The 27846-nt window shown below is 39.0% G+C and overlaps 1 protein-coding gene across 1 annotated transcript in view; it reads right to left on the bottom strand.

Annotated features, from left to right (window-relative positions):
• Window positions 1–27846, bottom strand: part of VWF (von Willebrand factor) — a 173542-nt gene that overhangs the window by 143101 nt on the left and 2595 nt on the right. Inside the window, exons 2-5 of the mRNA XM_026102396.2 lie at window positions 27178–27294; window positions 2368–2529; window positions 998–1052; window positions 278–436 (exon numbers count right to left, since the gene is read on the bottom strand). Coding sequence (XP_025958181.2) covers window positions 278–436; window positions 998–1052; window positions 2368–2397 — 244 coding nt within the window. The 5' untranslated portion in view covers window positions 2398–2529; window positions 27178–27294. The remainder of the gene's footprint in view (window positions 1–277; window positions 437–997; window positions 1053–2367; window positions 2530–27177; window positions 27295–27846) is intronic.

Raw genomic sequence — 27846 nt, 5'->3', positions numbered from 1 at the left:
CTTTCCCTCTTTAGAAGAGCCAGTAAGAAAATCTCCATTCCTCGGCAGCTGAGTTATGAATGAGCTTTATTATCAAGGGATAACAGAAGCCAAAGGGGCAGAATTTCCTCATAAGTAATCCTAGTTTCAAGAGAAAATTTAAGATTGTTTCATGCACTGCTGCATCCTCTCTGGCAACACTGTCTTTTCTTCTCAGTGACAGAACCCAGCACAGGGCAATGCCATCTATCTACAGCATTTTGTGTTTGTTACACCCTGGTGTCTTACTCAAACTCACCTAAGAGTGTGAAGGAGCGCTTCTGACAGTCTCCAGCAAGGAGGTAACTGCAGTCCCCAGCAAAATTGTAGAAAGAACCATCAAAAGTTTTGATGTGATCATTCCCAAAAAGGCTGCAACGGGAAGCTGGTGACTCCTGAAGCAAAGAAGCTGATGATCCTAGATATCAAAACATAATGTAATTTGCAATATAAAACAATCATTCTGTAGTTTAGGAATTTATCTGCTGGAATTTCTCACCATTGACCATCACATGTCCTACAACTTCAGCTCTAGCTTCTAGGCAGACTCTACATCTGACATGATAGTCAGTAGGATCAAGCATAGATTTTTTTTTTATTATTATACACATGAGCAAAATGCATTCTTCTCTTTATTTCTACTGACTTAATCCTTGCATGACTAATTTCAATCCTGACCCTTTAAGGAGTGCCATGCATTCATACATTTGTGCCTGCTTGAATCCTATTAAAATCAATAGGGCAGGACAGAAGCTCCATAGTTTGTTCAGTCAAGCCTCACTGACTTCAATGAGTCCTTGTGATTTCAACACAATGCATGTTGCAAGGGAAAGAGCCAAAACGAGTAACCTTAGCAATGTCTCCAGCACTGAACCAGGACTGCAGGATTAGACAGGTGAAGAAAAAAAAATTCTTACAGAAGAAATAATGAAAATATGTTATAGCTCCTAGGCATTTGGAAATAAACATGCTTTCCTACCCGATACTACAGTGGCCAGCAGTAGCTTTGTTAGCAGCTCTGTGTAGAGGAACATCTGTTAAAATGAAAAGACAGAGATTAGAATATTCTTAATTTGGGGTATTTATTCTGTTTCACAGCAACTCACCATTTTCTTTTTTTTAGTTATGTTTTAGTTATTTTGAGGTTCTACTACATTTCAGAAAGCTGTTATCCACATGGACTTTTGCAGCAACCCAGCCATGCCTCTTAAAAGCAAATATTTTAGAAAATAAGCTATTTTTTGCTCCCATTTTCACTTCTCATTGCACGAAAATATAGGCTACCTCTGCAGGAAATGCAACCCAACATACACATATTCCAATATACTCAAGTCAATACACTGCACATACAAAATCCTTCAATATACAGTGTTATTTATAAGACAGCCCAAGATGAATAAGTAAACCATTCAGACTGGATCATCCAAGTTGGCCGTATTACAATTCACCTTTGTGGTGTAAGATTTGCATTCTTCCCTAATGTCCAAGCAAGGAAAGAATATAAAGATTTTGCAGTCTATAAACTATCTTCTGTACTGCCAGACCTTTAAAAATGATAGCATGATATGAGTGTCATGCAGATGGTGAACTACAGATGCATTCTGTGGCAAGAGGTTAGCAGTTAATGGATGAAAGCTATAGGGAGCTTTATACAGGCAGGCTAGTTTCAGTGATCATACAAGCCATGAGAGAGTCCTGAATATACCATACTGCAATATATTAATTCCAGGAGATCAGACACACCTTTACCTAAAAGAACCCTCCAAGCAGAGACCTGAATACATTTCAGAGAGCCAAATTCTGCTTCTTTTTGATGTCTGTAGCATAGCTCCAATTCATAGCTATATAAATGAAAGCTGAATTTGCCTTATTTATAAAAGAAAGGAAAAGAAAGATCTATATAAAAAGTAAGTCTAATATAACGCTGCTGATACCTATCTGACATAAGGCTAGTAATCCTGTAAGAGAGCTAAGGAGTGGTAACAGCATGGGAATGTGCCTACAAAATAATAATAAAGAAAACAATAGTAATTCTCAGATTACACACTTACTGGTATATTTTTAGTAAGTGCACTGCATTACTGTGATTGAATTTGATATTGCTTTCGTTTGTTAACTCCTTAATTTTAAAAAGCAGACAAAGATTAAATATATATATATATACATAAAAAAAAACAAACCTTTTTTCTCAGCCCCTCCCATCTCCCTTTCTGTCCTAAACTGTCCATTCCAAGTTTTCCCCAATTCTAATACAGCAGGTCGCACAACAAATGAGAATGCAGTCAGTAAGATCTGCCGGTATATAACCATGTACAATTTTATCATCAGTTTAAGTAGAAATGAATATACCTTTTTCTGTGTGAGATTCCAATTGCACATGAAAAAAGAAGCTCCTCCAGTTGCCAGCTTCAGCCTACAACGCCATTGTTCCAATGTTCCTTCAGCAGACAAGACTGGAAAGGATTTGGTCTGAAATTTCTTGTTTTTCTACAAGACAGGAACTCTTGTTCACTTAAAAGGAAAGATAAAGAGTGAACGTCACATCCGTCCGATTCTCAAGACAATAGTTTTAACTGCTATCGTATAAATCAGTCGCCTTAATTGCCAAAAAGTTACAATGAGGGGAAATAGTACTAAAAACTTACACGACAAATAAGTCTTTGAAATATATTTTGCATGTGTACGTGTGAGAAATCCCACTGGCTGAGCCAACAGGTAGCATATTTATTTGAAAGAGTATTGTTAAAGAGGAACAAGGATGCTACATGCCTCAGAGACCACAGAGCCATGCAGTATTTCAATCTGCCAACAATTCCTTTATAGGAGAATGGGAAAAAAAATACAGAGCTAGGAAAGGCATGTTTTTGTTCTCTAGGTACAAACACATACAACTCCTGTCACACTCTTTTAGATCAACTTTTAGAGCGACAAATTCGTTCCTTGAGCTTGCAAATGCTTATAGAGGTACCCTCTGTAGCACGGTAACAAGTTAACCACTCACAGAAGGTAGAAGGTTTACAGTGGTAGACACAAGCATCATCTTTATGATGGTGAGCAAGAAATGCAGGGCAGATGACATCATACTTTACTCCTGATGCCTTAAGTTTCACATTTTCAACAGCTACAAGCAAAGCAAGTGGTTAAGAGACAATTTGTTTCCCCATAAATCATATCTTGCCACTGGTTCACAGCATCAGGTCCTTGCTTTAAACTGAGAAAAGCAATGCAAAACAATAAAAAAAAGCCTCCTGAAAGTCCTTAGCATACATGTATGTCCTGCACACAAGCAATTCTGAGAACAAAGTGAGCGTGCTCCCTGCACACAGTTCTTGGAAAACCAAAAGTGCAGCATATAAAAACAAAGACATTATAATATGCTCATTTCTTCCTCCAGGCAATTTCCTTTATGATCTCTGCGGGTGATTAGGTTGATCCTTGAAGCACAGTGATGGAATATTTTTGAGACAATTTAGGTGATGACTATTCTTAGTTTGAGAAGTTTTAAATCTTGTCAGCCATACCTATTTTGTCTTGTATAAACTCTTCCTAATGTCTGCATGTTAAAATGCTATCTAGAGCTCTGTTACGGCTACTAAGTAACATAAATAAAGAAATTGGGAAAGAGTAACATAAATAAAAAAATAGAGACCAAGTTGTCTCTTTCCATGTGAAAAGCCAGAGAACAATGTTTTAAAATGAATACTTTGTCAGGATTGTCTCAGTTGGATGCTCTTATGTTTTCTCCAGCAGCAGTAGGGTTTGCCCCGACCACATCGACAGAAATACCAGGCCCACACCTCCCAGCATCTGGGAAGATCCTAGGGAACATAAGTGAAAATGCCACTTGTGTGCAGAAACTTGATGTACACTACAATCATGGCCTTTGCTGTGCTTCCACAGACATCCCTCCAGGATGGGCACCTACCAATTCCTACTGCTTTAATAAAGTGCCAGTGTTATACCCCTAGCTTCTGCCCAAAGTGTTCCTCTGCCTTTACAATGGAAAAAAATATGCAAGTTGAGGCTTTAAAAGCTGTTTGGAAAAAATGCCAAAGAAATGTAAGGAGGCACGACCGGTACAACAGAAAAAGCAGGGAACCATAAGACAAAGATAAGAGCAAGGATTTTGATCCCCTTGAAATCTGTAGACCAGGATTTTACCCAAATGGCTGAAACCTGACATTACTGTTACAGAGAAGGACTAGAAACCCTCCATGTGATATGGTATTGAAGGCTGAGGTTATATCTGAACAACAGGCACAAACGTGGCAAATGACCACACAAAACAGGCAAGATGTCCTTTTTTCTCTTAGTCTCACTTCTCTTATTGCTTTTGTAATGAAGGTATAGGAACAGTATTTACTGGGATCCACTCTTCCCTCTTGGGTCCCGCTGCCAAATCTTAGCAGATCCTGGATGCCTTCAAGATTTTGGGCCTTAGTGATGACAGGGAGATGTTCCTGAAATCTTTCTTTAAGGGAGATGCTTCCTGAGCGTTGTTTGTGACATGGGGAATAAGGTTTCCTATCACCATGACATTCTCCTCAGATTTAACCCTTCTAGTGCCTGAGCCTTGCATAAACTCCTTCATTTGGCCACTTCCCTAGCAAATCCAAGTGGTAGCTTTGATTCACTGTTTTTTGTTTGGCACCCACAGAAGATAGAATGAGATTCCCTTAAATTATTCCTTAAAAAAAAAATTGCCTTTTGTGCTGTGTAGTGATTTCTTTAACATTATTATAAAAAGGAGTCAGTTCTACAACAATACAGGATTGTACAGTCTGTGACTGTGATGGATGGCTGAGGTTGTCCTTTACTAGTTTTTGTGCTGCTGTCTTTATATACAGAAAAGCATGATCTAGAACACCAGTGAGAGAGAGGGTAAACAACACAAAAGTCTGAAAGTATTGGAAGCTGCTTTGGAGAGGAGCAGACTGCATGCAGGCAGATTACTGCACTTCTACTGAACCTCAAAAGCTCACACGCTTTTACCTGCATGATCAAAGCCTTGGTCTACACCAGTGAACCTTTCGTGACTCCTACTGCCAGCATTTAATAGATGGTTCAGATAAGCTAGACATCACGACACCTCTTAAGTGTCTTAGAGACCTTGGAGGACATAACAAAGAAAATTGAGTGAGACACACAAAGAACAAATTTCCTTTTTTCCTCTCCTGGCTCAGTTTTACGCCAAAAGAGGAAATGGCAATTAAAGACCATATTTATTGGCCAATATTGTACATTGTTCCAACATAAAGCTCAGTGATGTTTGTGCAGATCTGACATGTAATTTTACAAATAATACACCTGAGACACAGAAGGAACTATAAAGCACTACACACTGTTGCTGGAAAGCCCCATATAACCAATTTCTGCAACGTGAGAGGACTTCTGAGAAAAACTGTAGATAACACTACCTTTTATTGCATTGTTGCATGTGACCTAGTACTCGAACAAGACAAACATTTACTAACATTTATATAATCATATGTATTGAAACATTAAACATCATGCCACATTTGTCATCAGATTTGTTATACAGGCAAACACAGAGGCAAAGTGCCTATATTTTGAAACTTACAATGTAAGTGCAGGAATAGTGATGAAACACATAAGACCTGAGCAGCAAAGGTGATCCCTTAAAGCCTAGTGAGTTCAAATTCTACACTTAGCAACCAGCAAATTAGATTGGGCAATAGAAGCAATACAGACTGTCCCTTAAAGACTATTTGAAACATCCAAACTTATTTGCTACAGGAAGAATTCATCTAACTTAAAGAAAGTATATAATTAATCCCAACTAGTTTCAATAACAAATTTTTTTGATAAAATTGTGTATTAAGAGGGGAACGATCCAATCTAGGAGGTCAACGCACAAATTTTGAGCCAACTAATCTAAAGACTTCACCATGATTCTGGCCCAGCTGTAAGCACATTAAGCTGAAGTACTCTACGTTGGGCAAAGTTTGTTTCCATAAATTAACCATCAGGATCTAAAACAAATTTCAGCAACAGGTAGCAAAATATATAACTCTTGGGGTGATCAGAAAGCCAGTTTGGAAAACTAAACATTGCCATCTGTTCCAGACCAGAGTGAATTGTGTGTGCTTCAGTGCATCTTTTGGCTCATCAGTACTCAGTGCCTTTCCCTGGCATAGTAAATGACACATGATTTAAAGACAGGCTCCTCTGAAAGATGAGGGGAGAAGCCCAGGCATCAATTACCCATGTTTTGTATTTGTAACCCCTCAGCCTCGGGATATCCCTTCTGCATCTTGGGAAGTTCACTACACAAAACAAACAATTTGGCATTTTTCCCTGTGACTGTGCAACACATCAAACAATGGCATTAATAAAGATAATCCTTCTTATTACCAATCGAACTTCTCAAGTTCAAAAGACTACCAATTCCAGCAAGGAGGCAAGGAAGCGCCTTTGAGGAGCTCCGCTAAAGCCAGAGCATTCCCTGGGGTTATCTTTTGAGTCCTCCGATTCTAAAGGACCCAGGGCTTTACAGAGTGAGGCAAGTATCTTAAGTGCTACCAGAAAGCTCTTCGGCACAGCTTAGCTTCCAGACCACTGGACTATAAATTGGTCATAGAGCAGCCTGATCAGTGCTTCATTTTGCTTCAGCCTCATTTTTCCTACCCATAGCGGTAAAGTTTGGGGGCTTACATGTCAAGTTGCATCCAGTAATCTGAGCAAAGCATCAGAGCAAAACATTCCCCTCCTGTGCAAGGATCTTACTACATGTCTACGAGGTAATGTATTATAGCTAAAGAAACATATCTTCACATGGTGCCAACTGCTACTGCCCTGGAGAAATCAGTGGCACTCCTCTAGTGGGTGCTAGCTGAAGAGCCTCATAAATTTGCACATGTCACAAAGAGTTACCAGAAACTTTAATCTTGCCTTAGCTAAACAATTCATTCATTAGAATTTTGTATGAAACTTTGAGAATTTGGCTCTTCTTTAGTCCCAGTTAAACACTGCTATCCCGCCCTAACTGAAATGCTCCATAAAAAAATGAAGGGGTGGGGCAGAGATTATTTATTTGTCCCTTATGTAAATCAGGTGCCAGCTTAATATGTTTGACTCTACTTCTCAGACAGCAATACAAATTAGCGTTCCCAAGAACGTGGTGCTCCTATGACAGAGCACTATGCCTATACACCGGGAGGGGATCTTGCATGTTTAGTCTCCTCCTATAAGAGTTTGGAAGCAGTTGTTCACTTTTCTTTCTCTTTTGCTTGTTAATATCTTAATCTTCTCCTATTGGATTGAAATTCCCTGCATCCAGAGAGCCAGCTAAGGCAAATTCTGCTATTCTTTTTTTTTGCCCCTCTCCTCTGGGATTGTGATTTTCCTATTCCCATTTCTTTTAATTGGTCAAAACTCTAGCATCATTGGTTTATGCAGTGTATTTATATGTATTTATAGCTTTTCTGAGCAGAATACTCAATACATGCACGTCAGTCACTTCACCAGCTCCACCATTACCCTGTGGGATGCTTCCTATTCATCTAACTTGCTTCAGATGCAGCTAACATTTAAATATCCCAGTAATATCTGAACTTCAGCAATGACATCAGGCACTGACCAGTCAACGATCACCATGTCAGCCTTACGCTGCTGAAAATGATAAACACAATGAGAGGGAATGCTTCCATTAAGATAATAGAAAAAGCCTGAATTTTGCATGAGGTCATGTCGATTTTAAAAAACTGTGCTTTAAAAACAGTTAATCCCTCCCTGTGGGATTAAATTTGTCTAAACGCCCAGCTGCTAAAATGCCTCTAAATCAAACCATGACCAGCGCACACTTCTGGGCTCTGGGCCTGTAAAACAGTAGCAGTAATGATTCACCTTATAATATTATATATACAGTAGAGTAATTCTTTACCAACTCAGCCAAAATCACCCTTAGATACACACCGATATCTCCAAATCGCTTTTAAACTAAAAACATCTTCAGTTAGTCTTTCAACTGGAATGTCTGGGTTTTGGTAAGCTTGTGAGGTTAAAGTAAACCCAACACTTGATTGATGGTCCTGGAGCAGAGGCATCAGCTGCATCACAGAGGCAGGAGGAGGCCAACAGAACAAAAATATAGTTCTGAGCAGACATTGGACAAAACAGTCCTACCTCTGTGTCCCTTTCAGGCAGGAAAGGGGAGAGCCAAAGTCCGTGTACCCCTAGGGGATTAAGTGCCATGAACACATGCATATATATTTGTGTATAACAGTTAATTACATCTGTTCTGATAGGAAAATATTAATGCACAGAGAAAGAAGCAGAAGTAAGTGGGAATGGCAAAGGGATTGGGAGCATCCTTTAAGGTGGGCAACTGGCTGCAAATACAGCTTATATGGCACCTGGAAAGCAACAGCATGGGAACAGGCCACAAAGAAACTTTGCAATTTCTTATTTTTCACATTTAAAAGGCTATAGCCAGTGCATGAGGGCAGCTGAGCCCTCCAGATAAGCAATTGTTGTTTAGCAAAGATCTGAACCCTTCAGGGGAGAGGTGGCAAGCGCACACCACGGTTTAGCACTGGGAAAGCCATTGGGTGATACTGCATTAAGTAAAATAAACCATTCTGAAGCAAATTCAGTAACTTAATATTTAGAGACTGTTAAACAGCCTCTAATCTAACTACCACATTGAGACCCTTCTCCTCTTAACCTTTTTTCAAGAAAAAAAAAAAAAGAAAGAAAGAAAAGAAACTTCTCTTATGTGCTTCTGGTCTGTTGGCAGGATGATCAGTGCTAGGATCCTTTGAGGTTAATCCAATAACTTTTTAAAGGACACATGAAAAATTAAAAAGTTTTAAAATATTTCTAAATTTACATAAACTTCTTGCAAACAGTCTCTTGAATTTGAATCACCTATTCTATAAATGCCTACACTTTTATTCCTAGGCTAAAGGCAAATTCCCTGTTGGTATAAATCCACTTATTTCAGCAACTATGACAACAGAAACAATAGCCTACAAAACATAGTTTGCAAGATGAGATTTTAATAGTTCAGTGGTTATTTCTGCAGAGTGAGTTCTTTGCTTTACAGAAGGGACAGACACAGACACTGCTGCTGATTTACTGTTTGAGAATCTATTTCCTCCCTCTGCCCTTCTGTAACATGACAGCAACAATACTTATTATACTTCCATCACAAGGGTGTAAACAGGGATAAATTAATTAACTCACAACTTATATTCCTATTGCAGAGTTGGCCCAATGTCCTAGGAGGTTTACTAATGACAGACTTCACTAATGACAGGCTTCCTGAGACGCTCCTGCAAGAGCACTAGTATACGTCCTTTACTAAATTTCTAGGGTTGCAACTGTTAAGTGCCTTTCCACTGTCCCACTCAGCGTATAAAGCCAGGGGAGCTTCTGTGTTCGAGGCTGACCCCTGTGGGATTGTCCTAAATTAATTCTTGCTGGAACAAGAATACTGTCAGGCTTGATTTAACGTTGCAACCTGTTGGTAAACTATTCCACTCTGTTGAAAACACACACTGCAACTCTGGCTTCGGTTAGTCTAGCTGTGGTTTTCAGACAGTGGGTATCAAAACTGAAGAAACATCTTTTAACCAGATTTTCTCCACTTCCCTGCCTTCACAGTGAGATCAAGCTGGTTCTTAGCCTTCCATTTATTTAATTAAATCAGCCAAGCTTCTAGACTGTCTCCCTAGAGTATGATGCACCCTCATCCCCCTGGTCTTTTACATGGTTTTCATGGCTCTCCTCTAACACTCTCCATGCAGAGACCAGAACTCGATCTCATGCTTCAATATCTAACACAGGTGCTACCCCTGTAAACACAATATTGCCCTCCTGGTTCATATCCTCCTGCACTCATCAGCATTTTCTACCAGGATGCTGATGCATAACGTTAACAGCACAGAGCCAGGGATAGATGCTATTGGGACTCTGCTAGAAACAAACTTTCTCCAAAGGATGTTTATCCTTTAGCCACGTTTAAGCAAGGTGACAAGTGTTCTGTGGGTTTCTTCCATCATTGCAGGTTTTCTTATAACCCAAATCGCAATATGGCAAGCCTTAAAGGAAGCTAAATATGTTGCATTAATACTATTAGCCAAAGTTGTGATCTCACTAAAGGTTTATGAGGTTCGTTAGACATGATCTATTTTTCATAAAGCCACCAAAATTCATAAAAAGATCAAGTAGCATAATATAACTAGTGATCTATCCAGATCCTTTAAAACTCTTAAATATACATTATGCGGCTCCATTTAAAATATGTAACTTGAATTTACAATGACATTTAGCAAGGCAATTAAAAGTATGCTGGCTGCCCTTGTAAGTAATGAAAAACCACATTATAATTCCCTAATGAAAATTCTTCATATTAAGAACAAATTATTGTTGACATAAAAAGATTATACTGGTGTTGTCAAAGTACAGGTGACAAGAAATAGTAATCAGTAAGGGGATTTTACTCATTAGATTTTTTTCCATTGATTTCAACTTTCATATCTGTACCAGAGTTTTAATCACAGTATTCATATTCTTGATCACTTAGAAAAATATTTATTCAGGCTTTCAAGCTCATTGACTTAATTCTCTTTTGAATATGGGCTATAAAAGGGAAATTTCTCTGACTAAATACAACTACATCCTTTCTAGTGTCAAGAAACTTCTGCACACATACCAAACTGCTGTAAAAGACTGGCAGGCGTGATAGGATTTTTACCAAATTGCATACACAGATGCCAGCTCACATGGAACAAGTGAGTTTCTGAAGGTCTCCAACAGAAAGAAATCTTGGCCCATGGAGGGCATTTTTTCCACTAAAACAGTGGAGCTAGGATTCTACCTGAAACACTTATTCCATTTTCTTAGTCTCTTTTGAGAAAGAAGTCATATCCACATACAACCTTTCTATTTAGCTCACTTTTCTAATGCTGAGCAAGAAACAACCCACTGTAATAATAAGCAGACCGTTAAGCAGAAATCACGTGCTTCTCTTTCTGAAACACTGATTTACCCTAGTACAAGACAGAGCATGTTACTCATTGTGGAGGACAATTAAGTTGCAGAAACGTTCACTGCACACTGGGAACAATTGGCACCATTATGCGTTCATTAAATCTATGTCTCATGAGCATTCCCCACCACCACCCTTTTTTCCCCTATACTCATCTAATATAAACACGGGGGGGGGGGGGGGGCGGGCAACAAAAGCTCAGATTCTGAAATTAGTCTCTAGCTACAATTTTTTTTCCTGGCATATTTGGATACAGTACATATTCTGAAATCACCAGACTGCTATAAGAACTATGAAATCCTAGAATTGGAATTTGGTTCTTTTTTATTTACCTTTTAATTATTTTTCTATCATTTAAGATTAGTATTTACAAGATTTTCTTCACAAACATGAAGGCCAGAAATTAACTTTAAGATAAAAAAGAAAGACGAGATATTCACAAAAACTCCCAGTTCATATAGTTAGCATGCAACAAAAAGAAAAAAAACTCCAAATACTCTAAGATTCCCAATAACAACAGATAAGTTGACAATGAAGATGCAAGAATGGTGGTGGTGGGGTTCCTAGTCCACTGGACAATTACAAAAATTATGGAATTTTTAAACTAAAATTGCATTACAAATTCAAAAATGCCCTCTAAGTTCAAGTTGAGGATTCTATTGACAAAAAGAGAAATATTCAAGCGCATCGATTTTTCTTGGTTTGGAGTGGGACAAAAGACTGTGTGCAAAATTTGTAACCTGATAAAAGTTCAGCTTCTGAAGGGCCTCAAACTTGGGAGCTACCTGGAGCTCACTTTTTGCTTCAAGCCCATCTCCAAAGATATTATCTTTAAAATGACATAAAATATGACTGTATCTTGCTATCTGATGTTTGATTGTTTGACATAATAAGGGTCTCAAATAGTTCTGAAAACAAAGAACAGTCAAAATTTATGCTTACCTTCTGCATCAAACAAAAGTAAGCAGAACATGCTCTTTTTTCCTCCCCTAACTTAGAAAAAAATGCATGGCATTTAGAAGGAAAAGTGCCTGAGGATTTATATGAGCATGGATATATCTTTTCAGATTTTTTTTTTATTTGCCTTTTACTCTCACCCTTTCTTCTATTTCATTTCTCCCTTTCAGTGCATAGGCTCAGCGACCTCCTTGCTGGTTTTGAAGATACATGCAGAAACAGTTGCAGAAATACTCAGGTCCACATACACATATGAAACAGCTCTTGGTTACATACATATGAAACAGCTCATATTTGGCAATATGAGATTGACAGCAGTCTGGCATACTTTCTGGGAGGTGAGATGCCAGTATTGTTGTACGGACACCTTAAAGTTCACCCACCTTTCTACCTTGGTGTTCAGATTAGTTATCGTGGCACTCACAGTGTATTTCCCACTCTCTCCAATTTCACCTTTCAGCACAGGGCAAGAAATCCTCTTCCCTCATCAGTCAATGGAAAAATGGAATCCAAAGGTTTCCAAAAGTTAGCTCAACTTCAGTTGTTTTACTTTAATACAGTCTGTTTAATTAACATCTCATTAACTACATCCTTTTCTGAAGTAGGAAAACAAACATTTTACAGCTTCTGTGGCCATCCTCAGGGTACCATCAGCAACCCCTGACTAGCAGCTGCACACAAATATACAGACATTTCAGTTCAAACTTTTGTCCCCTCCTATTACCACCGAACTTGACAAGTCTCAGTAATAGTTTCTTTGCCACTCCCCAGCCCAATACATGCCTACTTCATCCCTTCCTGAATATGCTAGAAAGACGCTAAATATTCAAGCTTCTCTTCTCTCTTGCTAAGATCCACCACTCTGGATTAGGGACTATGCTCACTCTCATGCACTGCTCCATTTACTGTTCTTTTTATTTTTTTCTCTCCTCCTTTCCCCTGTTTCAGGAACACGACCCAGGAAACATCATCATTTTCAGACTCCTGGGAGGACACGAAGGCAGAGATATGTCGTAGGTATTGTTATAGCAGGTGTAGTTACTAATTGCTATAACATGATCTTTACACATATAGAATGATGGCAGAAGCTGATAATGCTGCTAAAACTGATGCTAGGCAGGCTTTTTCAGATTTATAGTAAGAAAACATCAAGAACTTCAATTAACACAGTAAGCATTTAAATAAAAGAAATTTCTTTAACACATAAAAGCATCAATTACTCTTTACGAGATGGGGCAAAAATAAAGTAACTTCTTTGTAAGTTTTAAACAATATAACTATCAAATTACAGGGATTTCTTTTGGGAAGCAAAAAAATAAAGAGTACCTTTAAATTTTCTAAAACATTGCATCTTAAAGAAGGAGTACAGCCACATCTCATTCACTAAAAGACAATATGAAACTCTTAGTTCTCATAAGCACACACTCACTTTCTTCCAGACTCAAAAGTGTTCAGCAGATTGCATGTAACTAGAAGTGTAAACACATGCCTCAGTGAATGTTTTATTTATAAAGGGGAAGGAAGAAGACTTTCATTATAGACCTCCTAAGGGTACTGAGAACATCACTCATAGGCCAATGTCCCGTTATATCAGGCATTGTACAAACATGGGCAGCACAAAGCAACTGGAATGCCACGTGTGTATTTATGTAGCTCTATATTATTGATTGAGCTATAAAAGAAGGGCTCTGGCATGAAGCAGTTATTCTCAGGCACTGAAATGATCCTCAGGCTCGTGCCCAGCTTCCATCCATAGGAGCAGGGTCTTTCACATCTCTTGGTTCTTAGATCGCAGCTGGGGATTAATACCACTGGCAACGAAAATTCAGAATTTCCTAACAGATATACTTTAAACTGAGTTTCAAGAAAAAGACATTCAATTACATAGTCCAGCTGTGCTGCACACCACTTGGTCAAACTTTTTAATCCTCTGGCCAGTTTTAACCAAATGATGTTCCTATATATTTAATGAATACCAGCAACCTCTTAGAGGAAAAAAAAAAATGTCCGCAATAAAGGAAAAACCACTCACTCCGCAGTTTTTAGCACTCACACAACTACAGAGAACCTGCAAGTGCTGTCTCCTTCCCTGATGGCAGTTGGTAAACACAGGAGGGAGCAGGAAGTCCCCACTCTGCTGGGTGAAATGTGGAGGGGGAGATCAGAGAGGACATGGCTGGGAGGAAGAGAGGCTGAGGTTATTACACTGGGAACGAGATGCAGGGGCAGAGGGTACCAATCTATAGGAAATTCAGCTTCACTACTTCCACTGCTTACAGAACTATTTTATATGGTTTTTTAAAAGTTCCATTTGGAAAAATCTGACAGGGGATTTAAAAAATTCCAATTCTGCCTGCTCATCCAAAGGACTGCACAAAAGCTCAATGCCTGGAAATTCCAGTTAGACGCATAAACCTCCACAATTTAGCGATAATTAAAGCTAATTGTGAAACAACATTTTTACCATTTAGAAAATTCTTCCTTTCCAAAAAAGCTTTCATGCCATCTTAGGAGGCTTCTAAGATGCCCTGGATCCCTCAGCTCCATCACAGACTAATCGAGCAGTGTCCTGAAGCACAATAGCTGAACAAAATGTACTGCAGGAACAACATATTTGCTGATGACCTAGCATTTTCTGATGACAATGCTGGAAAGTCTCTAAGCAGCTGTACGGAAAACGCAGAAACCACAGCTTCTGTCAAATTTAATTAAAAGAGAAGCTCAGTGCCTCTCCTCATCTAAGAATTTGCTTAATGGGTACCATATCCGCAGCCTCCATGTTCTCACAGTATATGCTACACACATCATTTATCCTGATAATAATTAAAAAGTGTGATGGTAGATTGAACTGCTAAATGCTACCACCTTTATCAGGGCACCTCTAAAAAGCAAAATAGGATCTTGATGGTGGCTGGACTGCCACAACCATGGCCAATGATGCTAACCAATACCTTTTCACTATTTCCCTATGTTCCTCCTGTCCACAGCTAACTTTTGTCTCATCTTTCACACATACTGTAAATTTTGGGGAGCTGGGATTTTATAGCTATTTACAATTTGTACAGCACTTACCAAAGCAGGGACAAGGTACACTGCTCAGACTCCTCACTGCTAACACATTACAAATAGCACCACCACCACATCAGAAAGAAAACTGAACTCTGCCACGTGCATTAAACTTGTTGAGTTTAATCCCATGGAACAGGAGGAAGGTAAAGCCTTTGCAAGCTATAAAAGATATATTCACATCTGGGGTAGAATTTACAGTAAGGAAGGAGCTAATCACACAACTGACATAAATCCTAGTCTAGACAAAGCTTTGTATGCTGAAAGGGGGAAAACGCAGAGCAAGAGCAGGGAAGGCAGTTTCACATCTCTTAAAATGAAGGTTGAGTTCCTTGCAGCTAAGGCTAGAGAAAATTTTAAGTACTAGAGAAGATTCATGCTGACTTGCATTGTCTTAAAATTTTACTGTGCCTTGTAAGCATGCAGGGCAAGTTACCAGGTCAAAGCCCCACAGGTATGGATCTACCAAAAACGTAACAGTTAATTAAAAAGGGCTGCTTTGCATATTTGTGTGCTGACCAATGCCAGCACATGTGTCAGCTCCTGCCCAATAGCAAGAACATTATTATCTCCATTCCCTAGAAGTCCTCCTCGACCTCACACACCAGGTCTGCCAGTCCCTTGTCCCCATCCTTGCTCCCTCTATCCTTTTTATCCACCTGCCCATTCTCTGGTGCCTCTTCATTAATGGGGGGGGGGGGGGGGGAACAGGGTTGCACTAAATGATAGCAGGGAGAGTATGAGATTACGAGACAGAAGACAGGGAAAGAATTAACACGCAGCTGAGGCACTGGATGCCTCATGCAGTCACTGCCGGGGAGCCAGAGGCTCCCGAAGTCTTCAGCAAGGGATAAATGAGAGTCCTGAAAAGTTACTTTAAAAAGTTAGTTTAAAAGTACTTGTGCACACATATGCACAAACTTAGACAACAACAAAAATCATCATTCATGGAAAAGTGAGAATGTGTAGGAATAACTCATTCTCAGCGTTAAGCATGGTTAAAGGAACCTCCAGAAATCAGGAGCTAGAGAGGTAAGGCAGTATAAAAGCAACTCTCTGAGAAGTGAGAAACAGAGTTAACACTGCTTTGTAAGCTGGTGGATACTTTAAATCTGCCCTACTTGATATGAGGCAAGATTAAATCTAAGTTTCCATTGTCGCTGTCGTACATGCTACCTAGCAATATCTATATCTAGCAATTATTTTTACTGTAGTGAGCAATGAGGAAAGAGCAGAAGGTACCAGTGTTTGCATCGTGTCAACTCAAGCAGCAAACAGCCCAGCTTTTTGCTCTGCTGGATGTAGCTATATTCATCCACAGAGAGAATAATTAGAAGAGGCTGGTCAGGTACTAGTGGAAGGAGTGAACAGATGTGTATCTTCCAGAAAGCAAATATGCTGTATTTCAGTGAGAAGTTACAATGTGTAGCCTTTAAGGTGTCAGATGGCAATTACTTTTCTTTTCGTCTCCCCAGTGTGCCTATTGCCCTTTCGTAACTTCTGCTGTCATTGAATCACTCTTGCTAGGGTAAATATATCAACAGATCTTCAGATACAAGGAAAATATCCCTTCTGGAATGTACAAGCTGCAAAATCATAAGATTAAATATAGCAAGGATTGGATTAAATCTGAGGTGAGTAATACAGATTCTGGTCAAATCCAATTTTTAATACTAACTTTTCCAGTTAGGCATGTGTCAGGGTAGGGTTGCTTTGAAGCCTAACTAGTCCATCTGCTATAATCCCAGATCAGATATTGGTATATTAAAGGGAAAATGTCTTATAACTTTAAATATATTTCCTGTACTGATTCAACACTGATACTAGTATCACTGTAGTAAAAGCAGACAATTATATTATTCTAACAGTACAAATACAGTTCCAGCTACTTGTCTCTGGAGACTTTATGCATCTTCAGGTACAGGGACTCGAACTGACAGGAGCACACCTGGGTCTGCAGCCAGCAGGAAAGCACCTCCTGGACTGCTGCTCTCTGCACTGACGACCTCTTGAAATGAAAACAGGCAAACTACAGATCTCACTAATAGGATGGCTGGCACTTCTGGATTTAACCACAGCAATGAAATATAATAGGAGAAGAAAAATATTGGCTTTATTCCCAGCCACAAAAACATAAATTGTCTGCAGAAAGAATGACATTGCTTTCCTCCCCTTCATCCCAAACCAAATACCAAATCTATGGAAATGAGTATACAGGCACTTTCCCACCTTTTGACAACCCTGCTTTAAAAAAAAAAGAAAAAAGAAAAAAGAAAAAAGAAAAAATGTATATACTTTGGGGATTGTGTGTGTGTGTGTGTGTGTGTGTGTGTGTGTATACATATATAATATATGATAAAGTTATGTGCAAAAGTTAACAGCTTCCAGAAGTTAAACAACAAAATATTTAATCTCTGCAATACCAGAAATCTCAGTTCTGCCCTAAAATCCCAGTGGTTCCTTGGAGAAGCTGGTAGAGTTTTTTTCCTCCTCACATAGAAGGCACTTTGTGAAGTTAAACATATGTATAACATTTGAGGATTCAAATATTCTAAGTTTCCTGACCCAGGATTACCAATATTTCTTAGGTGTCTCAGGCTGGACAACTGAAAAAAAATATTATGACTCAGCAGCAATGCCTATTTTCTGCCTTAGGTTAGGAATAAAAGGAAAAGAGAGAGAACAGGAACAGGTACTATGGAAATAAAGGTATAAGGGACAAGGCTTACTTCCCAAATGCCATTTTTCATACCATATGCCTGAGTGAACATAGCAAAACCATCAAAAGGGTCAGAGCATGAAACTCTTTAAAAAAAAAAAAAAAAGAAAGAAAGAAAAAAAGAAAAAAAGAAACTCAAATGAAGCCAGACTAGAAATACCAGGCACTGTAAGTGCATCTCCTCCTGACACTGGCCGCACAAAGGACAATGTGAGTGCTGTCCTCCAGGACCAGCTCTGAGACTTCCGGGGCCAGAGCAAACTCTGCCATCTCCTCTGGGTTCCTTGCAAAAGCCCCTTTTTCTCCCCTTCAGAGGCCAGACTCCATGTCTCCTCCTTCTCCTCCTCACCACAGCAGGCTCCTCGGTTCCCGCATCTCACAGCCTTGCTGGCCTCAGTCTGCGCTCCTCAACCCCTGCAGGTTGCTCCAGGATCTGGCAAAGTTTCAGTATTGCATATTTGCTGAATACTCCAGTGTGTTCCAGGATAATGCTGAATTATGAACCCAGCCCTTTGCACAACATGTTCCCTTATTCTTTTCAAAAGACTTCCCTCTTCCACTCAGTAAGTTAAAAAAAGCAATTCAAGCCTCACTGTGGAAATACCACGTTTGTGCCTTAGCAAAAAGGAATGCAGAACAGGAAGAATGGAGAATGGCTGCAGAAGGAAGGAACAAGAAACCCTGAAGAAGGTATAGCAGTGAAGGTCCCGAGGCTACATGGAAAGGAGCTATGTTTCTCTCCTTTTCTTTCTTTCCAATATAAAGCAGTGAGAGCAGAACATTTAGGGAATGACAGTGTTCAGGTCAGAGAAGGGCAAGAGAAGCTTGAATTTGAATAAAGTAGAAGAATTCAAGGTAAGCAACTGGGCAGCTAGTTAAAAAATTAAATGGATCAATAGATGGACGGTTACCACAGTGTTGCCTCTTAAAGACTGTGAGATACCTACTACACCCTAGACTACAATCTCAAGCTATTAATGGCTTGGGATGAACACTGGAGATTTTTATTTCAAGAAGATACCCAGTAGACACGTGCTAGGAGGGCTGGCCCATTCCTGTCTAACATTTATGTGCCCTTTGCACAGGAGAGAACCACCTGTAACATCTTTGAAATTAAACCAAGAACATGAGCAAGGAAAGATTTGCTAAGGAAATTATTCAGCTCTTACAGTGAGCTGTCCTGGGATTTGGAGACAGGTGCAACTCCCTGCAAGCCTCCCCCCAGCCCTTGCAATTGGAGGCCATTCGGTGCAAGGAAGCAATGCATTGTCCAAAGCCGACATCCAAAGTCTAGTGCAGGCACATTACAGAGCAGTGGCTTGCACTAAGTCAGTCCATTCATGCAGGATAAAAGGGTGTTGTAGGGTAAATATATAGGTGGTCTCTCCAGTTCAAGGTTGAACGATGTTACTTCCACTGTTACTGCTCACACCACACTTCATATATGAGAAACCATTCATATTTAGCTAGCACCTTTTATGACTGTTAAAGGCATAAAGGTAATCTTAAAGGAATTAAGTTCCTCTTTATGATTATTTTCTATGACTTACTCTGCAATAAAGATAATGGTCAAAAATCTTCAAGTTTAGTAACTTAAATTAAGCACTCAATTCTAAGTTTAGATACTTAAATATGGATACTCACACACTTGATCCACTGCCAAGCATTTATAGAAGAGCCTTATTTTAAATAAGAATCAGGCCCTGGGAGTTAAAGACGCTCAGAACATCTGAGAATTACAGTTTAAGCCAATACTAAACAAAAAAAAAAATCAACCCTTTCTTGCTTTATATATAGCTGCCTGGTTTGCGATTCCAGCCAAACCTTTTCTCAAGTTTCCATTATGAGTCATACCAAACATTGGCTAGTTTCATGGCAACAAGTCTGTGTGCAAGTAATTGCACTAAGTTTAAAAAAAAAAAAAATACACACACACACAAAGCTGCAATATACAGTTGTGTGAGATCTGTACCCACACTTACTAGCAACCGGAAATGGCAAATTCTGCATCGCGTTGAGACCATCCTTGGACAAGCAGAAAGCTGAGGTTTCTTCTGTGTATATTAGGGTTCAGGATCAGCTACATCATAGGATATCAACAATTTTTAGGAATAGCTAACTTACTATAAACCAAACACAACTACAAATGTAGCCACCAAGGACACATACAAGGCACATATACAAGCAAAAGTATACTATTCCATCAAGAAGGTGATTTATTCCTTGGCATTTTTTGAAGTTTTGAGGCCATCAATAGACTAGAGTCATATACTAATTTTCTGTCACATTTCACAGTTTGTCTCTGCCTACTGGCATTTGAAGACTAGTAATTAAAGTTAAAAATGGTGCTCCCCCTTACCCCAGGCATTCTACTAGATCTGTTGCCTTCCCCCACTCCAGGTAAATACTATGGAGGTTTGGGTTAACCTTACTTCAATCTCCCATCCTCTCTCCCCAGAAGAGTCTTTACCAAGCAACTGTAACCTTCTGGGAAAACAAGGAAATCTAGTCTAATCCTGAGAGAGCTTCTCAAAGGCTTCCTGAAGAGCAAATAATTTCCCCTAGTTTAATCACATTGCTTATTAGCATTTTTCCTCTTGACTTTGGAATCAAATTAAATTGCCTTCCAAAGAGATTCCTCTGGTGTCAGGTGCTCCTTATACGATTCAGCTTTAGAGTACTCAACTTGAAACTCCTGAAAGAGGTTAAAATTTTTTGGAAATACTCAATATTGACTCTAAGAACCAGACTCACTGCCAGTGATTTGGCAATAACTCCATTATAACTCCAAATAATGCCAAAACTCTGTGCCTTCTCAGTATTGCTAGATTCATTTGAAAAAACTTTGACAATAGTTTTAAGCCTGAAAGCCACAGAGTTGCTTGATCAGCTTCAACACTGAGGTCACCTGGTATCCTTACCCAAAGCACTGAGTTGCTTACATAGGTGAGGAATGAGTGCTATTCATTATCTCTAAACTAGAAATGGTAACTATGGACACAACACAACTTTTGAGCAATAACATGATGTTATTGTTATGCACAGTACATAATTACAATTTCAAATTTTGTAGTGAGCTGAATATAAACTAAGATAACATCCTGAATCAAAATCAAAGAGTTTTAATCAGTTGTTACTAGAAAAGAATCAAAATAATACAAAGATGCTCATTTGCCACTTCTTTAAATCTTCAGGTGAAGACTTATCTCAGAAAATATTACGCAAACAAAAATTAAAAGTTAGAAAATGCAGCTCTACCCCCACCCTTGAGAAGTATGCAGAATACCCAGAAATGCACACAACAAAACCAATTTCCAGGGAGACTTTCAGTCTTAATTTCTTTCTTTGATAGGCATGGAGGAGATGATTTTCAGTTCTGCTGTATCTCAAGCCTTCTTTTTGTCTACCAATTTCATCTGAGGTTTCATCAAAGGAGGGAGCACTGGCTGAAAATAAATTTTAGCGAAACATCAGGTGGCTAACAAAGGTCATTTCACCTATGGTCTGACCGAGCAACCAGAAGACTTACGTTTTTATTCCACTAACCTGGGACAGGTACATGGCATGTTAGGTCAACATAATTAGTTATTATTAGTTAAAGCATTAGTTAGAGTAATGGCAATGCCTTATTACAGAATAAGGAAAGATTTTTCTGTTTAACTTTGACACAGCATAAGCTAAAATTGAGATGGGAGGAAATACACTGCTGTGGGTTTACAAACATACCTTATTCTTTGAAAATCTAGCCTTCCTGTGGAAGCAAGCCCTCCTGGGTGATAGGATGAGACATGTGCTAGCCCCCCAGATTTCCGCAAGAGGTTATTTAATTAATGATTATTTGAGGAACAGTTGGAGAAATGTATGTCACTCATTTTAAGGCAGTGTAATTCATAGGAAAATATGCATGAGAATAGTTGTGACATATAACAACACTGCTCTGCTAGACTGACAATGTTTTTTCTTTAATAAGAGGAAGCTCTCTAGCACTAACTGTTGCTATCATATGGTAGTAGAATAATGGCGTATTTCTGGAAAAATGTTGAAATCTCTGTGAAAATGCTGAAAATGGTGACAAACGACCAGGTCTTTTAAACAAATGGAAGACATGCTTAGCAACAAGTTCATACTGAAAACCTTGCTGTGTTTCTGGACTTACTGCAAATACAGCCCTGTTGGAGCATTCACTGAAAGAAGATTAGGCAATCAGCTCCAATCTGTCTCAAACTTGTCATGACCCTCCCTCTTCTAAACTGAGTCGAAACATCATGAATTCTCCCAGCTTGGCTTTTGCCTTTCTTTTTCCTATTCTGAAGAGCAGGCCACAGTATTTGATGGATACTTTTGCTCTGTTATTCCTTAAGCTCTAGTATTCCTTTCAGGAAAGTAATCATCCCTCTCTTACAGACTGGGAAGAGATAGCGACAGCTTGTTACTTCTGTTTTAAAATGCTTCAAATGCACACGTAGATTGCCACAAGCCTTATTTTCTACTCCTTCTCTTCCATGCACAGAGCAGTTTGCCTCAGGTAGGTCTTGATTAGTTACATTCCTCTATTCCAGTCACAAAAATAAATAAATAAATGCCCACATAAGCACAGGCACCAAAATAATCCACATAGTTAAATTTCAACATCCAAGGACACATCTGTCAACTGTACAAAAGTTCATGCAACAGTTTTCCAGCTGACTCAGATTAGACAACAGTAGCTTGGAATGGTCAAACATACTAGACTGATCAGGACAAGAAGGGTATCCATAGCATCATACTTTTCAGTAGTGGCCATGGCAAAATAAATTACGTAGCACATTGCATATATCAGCTGAACATCTGCCCACAAAAATTTGCCCTCCTCTTTCACAACATGAAAAAAAGCAGCTTCTGGCAACAGGGCATGACACTGCCATTATTCTCCAAAGCCTGATAGCATATTTGAGTACAGCACAAGACACAACATTTGCCAGTAATTTTGAAGATGGTGCTTGTGCAGCTGCTTTTGAACAGATGGGCCCACTAGAAGCACACTTCAGGTCCATGTCAGCTGATTTTCAGGTGCGACATGATGTAACCTGGGTGACATGATTAGATCCCTTCCTTACACAAAAAGACAAGCTGAAATTGAACACCACATTGGGAATTAAAGTCCCATTATATTTTTCCTATGAATGATCCTCCCACAACACTGGCCAGGATGACCAGTGAGGTCTGTAAGGCATCCCTATAAGCAATGTTATAAAGCAGTAGTTTCTCTCTGAGGATCTTAAACATTGTTCCAAGTCTGCAAAATGAAGGATTTTGTGAAGTAAGCAAAGAGATGCTGATGGAAAGGGGAAGTGATTTTTGACAGGCTTTTTAAGTTATGAAGCAACATGCAAAGTGATCAGGAGGAAATGACTACTGACTTCATGAGCACACTAAAACTGTGTAACCATGACTATTTGGGAAGCCCTACTTGCGCCCTTTTGATTATCTCACAGAAACTATGGAGGGCAATGACTTCAGTAGGATGGAACAGTTCGGTAAAACTTTTTTTAAAAGACCTCTAATGACCTGCTCAGAGCTGACAGATTTGAGGGAGCAATAATATTCGGTACTCTTGCAACCTCTCTCCATATCCCCTTTTCGACATGTTTTCCTCCTCTTACCCTCACTTCCCAAGATGAAGAGGTAAAAGCAACTGAAGAGAGTAAAGGAAAAATCCAAGAGAAGAATCTGAGAGCTAAATTGGAGTGGGCAGGGGGGATGAGTAGTTAGAGAGAGAAAAGAAATTAACAGAATAAAACAATAAACTCAATCCTATAAACAGCATTTTTTAATCTACCTGCTCAAAGTTATGAGTAGTTGCCTAATTACCAAAGAGCTACCTGTAGGCTTGAAATCAAATCTATGTGCTTGCAAAATAGAGAAGTTGGAGAGATCAGTGCTGAAAAAGTCAGCCTTATCTATGCACTCATTAAATAAACCTGTGCTGAAGTATCTATTTAGATCAGCTCTCTCAGATAGGTGTTATTTCAGAATTAAATAAAAATAAAAATAACTCTGTGAGCAAATGTTGTTCTGTTATTCAGAAATTAAACCCTCTTCCTTTCAAAAACAGTGCTTAGATAGGAAGTTATTCTGTAGTAGGCAATCTAGGCTAGCCAATCTGAAAATTAAGTCATGTTAATTTTCAGAGAGGCTATCACATACAGAATGTATATGCATTTGTGCATTCTAATTCCCTTTCTAATACTAAACCTCTACCACAGAAGTGAAACACTCCTTGATATTTTTTTCTTATTTTCAGGTACTCAGTTTTGTCTCCCTTGTTTTGTTTTGGATTTCATTTTATTTGTGCTTGGCACTTGCATAAAGAGGCCTTCTTTTCTTTTTGAGAAGATAGCAGGAATAATCTCCTGGAACAATTCTGAGTAACTGCAAAATAGGCAAAAAATACCCCCACTTTCTCCATTGTAAAACATTACTTGTCCTGCTTTCTTAAATTGAATGAAAGTTCTTTAAAAAAAAACCCAGCTTTTTAAAGCTCAGTCATATAACTCTAACGTTGCTAGTCTGGTGTGAAAGAGAGAGAAAGCAGGAAGCCAAGGGAGAATGAGCCATTCTTATGCAGGGAAAGCAAGAACTGACAGATGCAACGACAGCATCAGATGCCTTCAGTGACAAAGTGTTTACTATTCTCTTTGAGAAGCCACCACTGACTCTGAAACCACATCCACTGAACCACCACTCCACAGCCTGGCCAAATAAATAGACATAGCCAATAAAGGCAGCTTAAGCAAAACAGAAGCAGCTGAATGCATAGAGTTAGGCCTAAATCTGAAGAGTTACATGCCTGATTAACTTTGCCTACCATAAACAGACCTGTGAAAGATTATGGAACTACTCATGGCAACAGAATAAAGACCACAAATGTTTGCACAATTGGGGTCTTAGTTGATAAACACTTTATGTCAGAGAAAAACTATTAAATATAGGCAACTGTTAAGTATTGGTACAGCAGGTACAGCACTACTTAAAGTAGCCATGCCACCTGGGCCACATGGCATGGGTGTACCATTTTCTGATCCGTTCTGCTAATAGTCTGTGCTTGATACATATACTAGTGCTCACATTTTAATGAAAATACTATCAAATGTACGCAGCTAGTTCCTCTTCACTCTGGCAGAGTAAAAGTGATAGAGATGAGCCCTAGAGGAGCAGCCCTTAGAAGAAATCCTGGATGTTTTAAAAGCTGCATGTATATGACTGACTTCTTCCACCAGAAGTACAGTATCTCTATCTCATGCACTTCCAAAGCCAGGACCTTTTTCCAGCTCCTTTCAGAAAATGACCCTTGGTGGCCTGATTTTTAATCTGATAACAAGCAGAGTTTGCCATGCAGAGCCACAGATGCTGCAGCACTGTGTTATCCCAAGGGAGATGTGGCACCTGGTGGGTGCCTATGCTCAAGGAAGCCCCCAACAGTGCACACCTCAGTAGCAGCCTCAGCCTATGGCTCCACTTGTCATCTTAAAATAGCCTCACCTATATTGAGAGGTCTGAACATACGGACATCAAAATAGCCATAGTTAGATGAATCATAGTTACAGCTGCATATTCGTTACAGTCATGATTTCCAAAAAGGGATTTTGCAACTTTTCATAGCTACGGCATTTGTTACTACAAACAGCCCATTGTTTCCTAAAGGTTTGGATCCCAATCCTAAAAACACAAGACTGCTCACATATTGAAAGTCAGGTTTAAGTTCTGGTATCTGCAGGATCAGGGTCTTAAGTTTACAGGTAAGTTTATTGGAGTATAAATTCTGAAGAGGAGTTAAATGACAGAGTAGATATTAAATGATGTCAAATGCTTTACTGAAAAATTAAAGGGTACAGAGATTATTTTTTGTAATCCATGACAATTAAAAAAGAATGTGCAATTTCTTTTCCTTTACTAAAACAGTAACACTTTCCACATCCCTCCTTCATGTAATGACCTACTTTCATCATAGCTAGTAGCAGGAGTCTGATTCATTTGGAAGTGATGCTTGTACTTTAACAGAAAGTTTAAATTTAAACAACTGAGAATAAAATATTTTTGCTTTTTATCCCATGCCAATACAGAGATTGAAAATGATAAATGATTATGAAACAATTTCTTAAGAGTTCCTAAATTCACACAGAGATTTTCCAGTTGCACTCCTGACATTATTACTACTAACGTATTATACACAAAGGTCTTGTGCCAAATACTTGAGAGGATGTGCCTAAATCTCTTCTAATCTTATTCAAATCTTCGTTTTTAAAAGTGAGTTAAAAAGCATGGAAAACAGAGAAGTTAAAGATCTGTCTGGCTTCAGGTCTTTACTTCCAGTGGTAAAGGAGGACCCAATTTCTAATGACATCTCATGGGGTCTCATGGAGTCTTCAAAGCCCTTCTCTCATGGCAGAGGCCGACAAATTTCCACCATGGACAGAATTGCTAAGAGCATGAGGTCATCCAGAAGGTAAGCTGCTATGGATACCAAACTCCAAATACTTTCCCTTCAGCAGTGAAAGCAGGCCAGTGTTTTTGCCATTGTCTTTTCGGGATGATTGATCCTCTGAGTCAGCTTTGCAACGAAATGAAAATCCTGATGCTCCAGCTCAAAGACCAACCTCTCTCCCTCACAGCCCCAGATGGAAAGGCCAACAGGAAAACTTTACATGTCATAACTATCTCTCACGTATCACCCTATTCCAAATTATTGCAGCATTTAAAATAATAAAAATAAGTATTTTTAAAATTTTCTTGAATGGATTAGGCCAGAAGAACTAACACACTTAAACTAAGATTTCACGGATATACTCAGGGGTGGATTTTAAGAGATGAAAGGAATTAGGCCACTGGCCTACACTACTGTGACCAGGCTCATCGTAATCTCTTAGCTATATGACAGCAGAGAAGTTGTGCGGTTGTGCAGCCCCCATCGCTCGCTTGATGGATGCCTCCAGCCCTGATCAGAGGATACCACAATCACAAGTTACAAAGCAAAAAAAATTTCACTGAAGTTAAGAAGCAAACAAAACAGCCTTTTTTTCTTTCTTTTGTGACTGGCTCATACAGTAAGAGATGCTATTTTTCTACAAAAATGAAAATTGTTATTATTTTTCTACTCTAATCTGCACTTCTCAAGAACCTCTGTTAATCCCTGTCCTTCACTGAGGAAAGCTTTGCACTTTATCTCTCTGCAGTTAGAATCATTTGTGCCTAGATGTTTAAAGGAGCTGAAAAAAACATGTTAAAAAAACTGAAATTGTTTATGCAAAGAAGACTAAAGGAATCAAGTTAGTTGACACAAGTCCTTCCATATATTTGCAAAGTTAGAGATATGGAAAAAAGGAGCCAAGGAGGCTGCAAGACTCCATGCTTCTGCAGTACTTACCAGTGGTTTCTGGCATCCTTTAATACAGCTGGGGAAAGACCCCTTTCTCTTTTCCCTCTCTATTAATCAAAGGATGAAGGTCCTTCAGATAGCATAGTCTGAGGAGAAGATGCTTTTCTGTGAGAAGCAAACAATTCTTCAGTACAGGCACAAGCAAGACATATAGTTTCATATTAAAATAGAAAAAAATAATTTGGGTTATCTGTAGGTGGAAACTCAGTCAGTGTCCTGTCTAGATAATTAGATTTCTGGTAAATTCAGATTTCTCCTTGGCAGCAATGTCCTGAGTTTGCTCTTCTCTGATACACTGGGAGAAAATAACGCTTTAACTTAAGTACAACACTTAAGTATAACACTTGAGTGCAAAATATCGTGGCCTATTCTCCCATGTAAATACAAGTTTTTAAAATAACAAATCATTATGAAATAATTTTACAATGGCCACAGATTTCCAACAGTGATTTCTATTATACAGAAATTCAATTGATTACTATCTCATTCCAAAATGCTCAGAGAAGTTCAGATTACTTTCAGAGAGATGGATAAATGTTAGAACTACACACTCAAAGGTTGAAACAGGAATGTCCTCTCCTTACTCTTCATGTAGAATGAAAAAAAGCCAGAATGAAAAAAATTCCAAATTCCCTGGGTGAACGGTGAAAGCTTGGA

The sequence above is a fragment of the Dromaius novaehollandiae genome, chromosome 1 (assembly GCF_036370855.1).
Source record: "Dromaius novaehollandiae isolate bDroNov1 chromosome 1, bDroNov1.hap1, whole genome shotgun sequence".
In the NCBI taxonomy this organism is placed as follows: domain Eukaryota; kingdom Metazoa; phylum Chordata; class Aves; order Casuariiformes; family Dromaiidae; genus Dromaius; species Dromaius novaehollandiae.
This window is presented reverse-complemented; position numbering and strand designations above follow the sequence as displayed.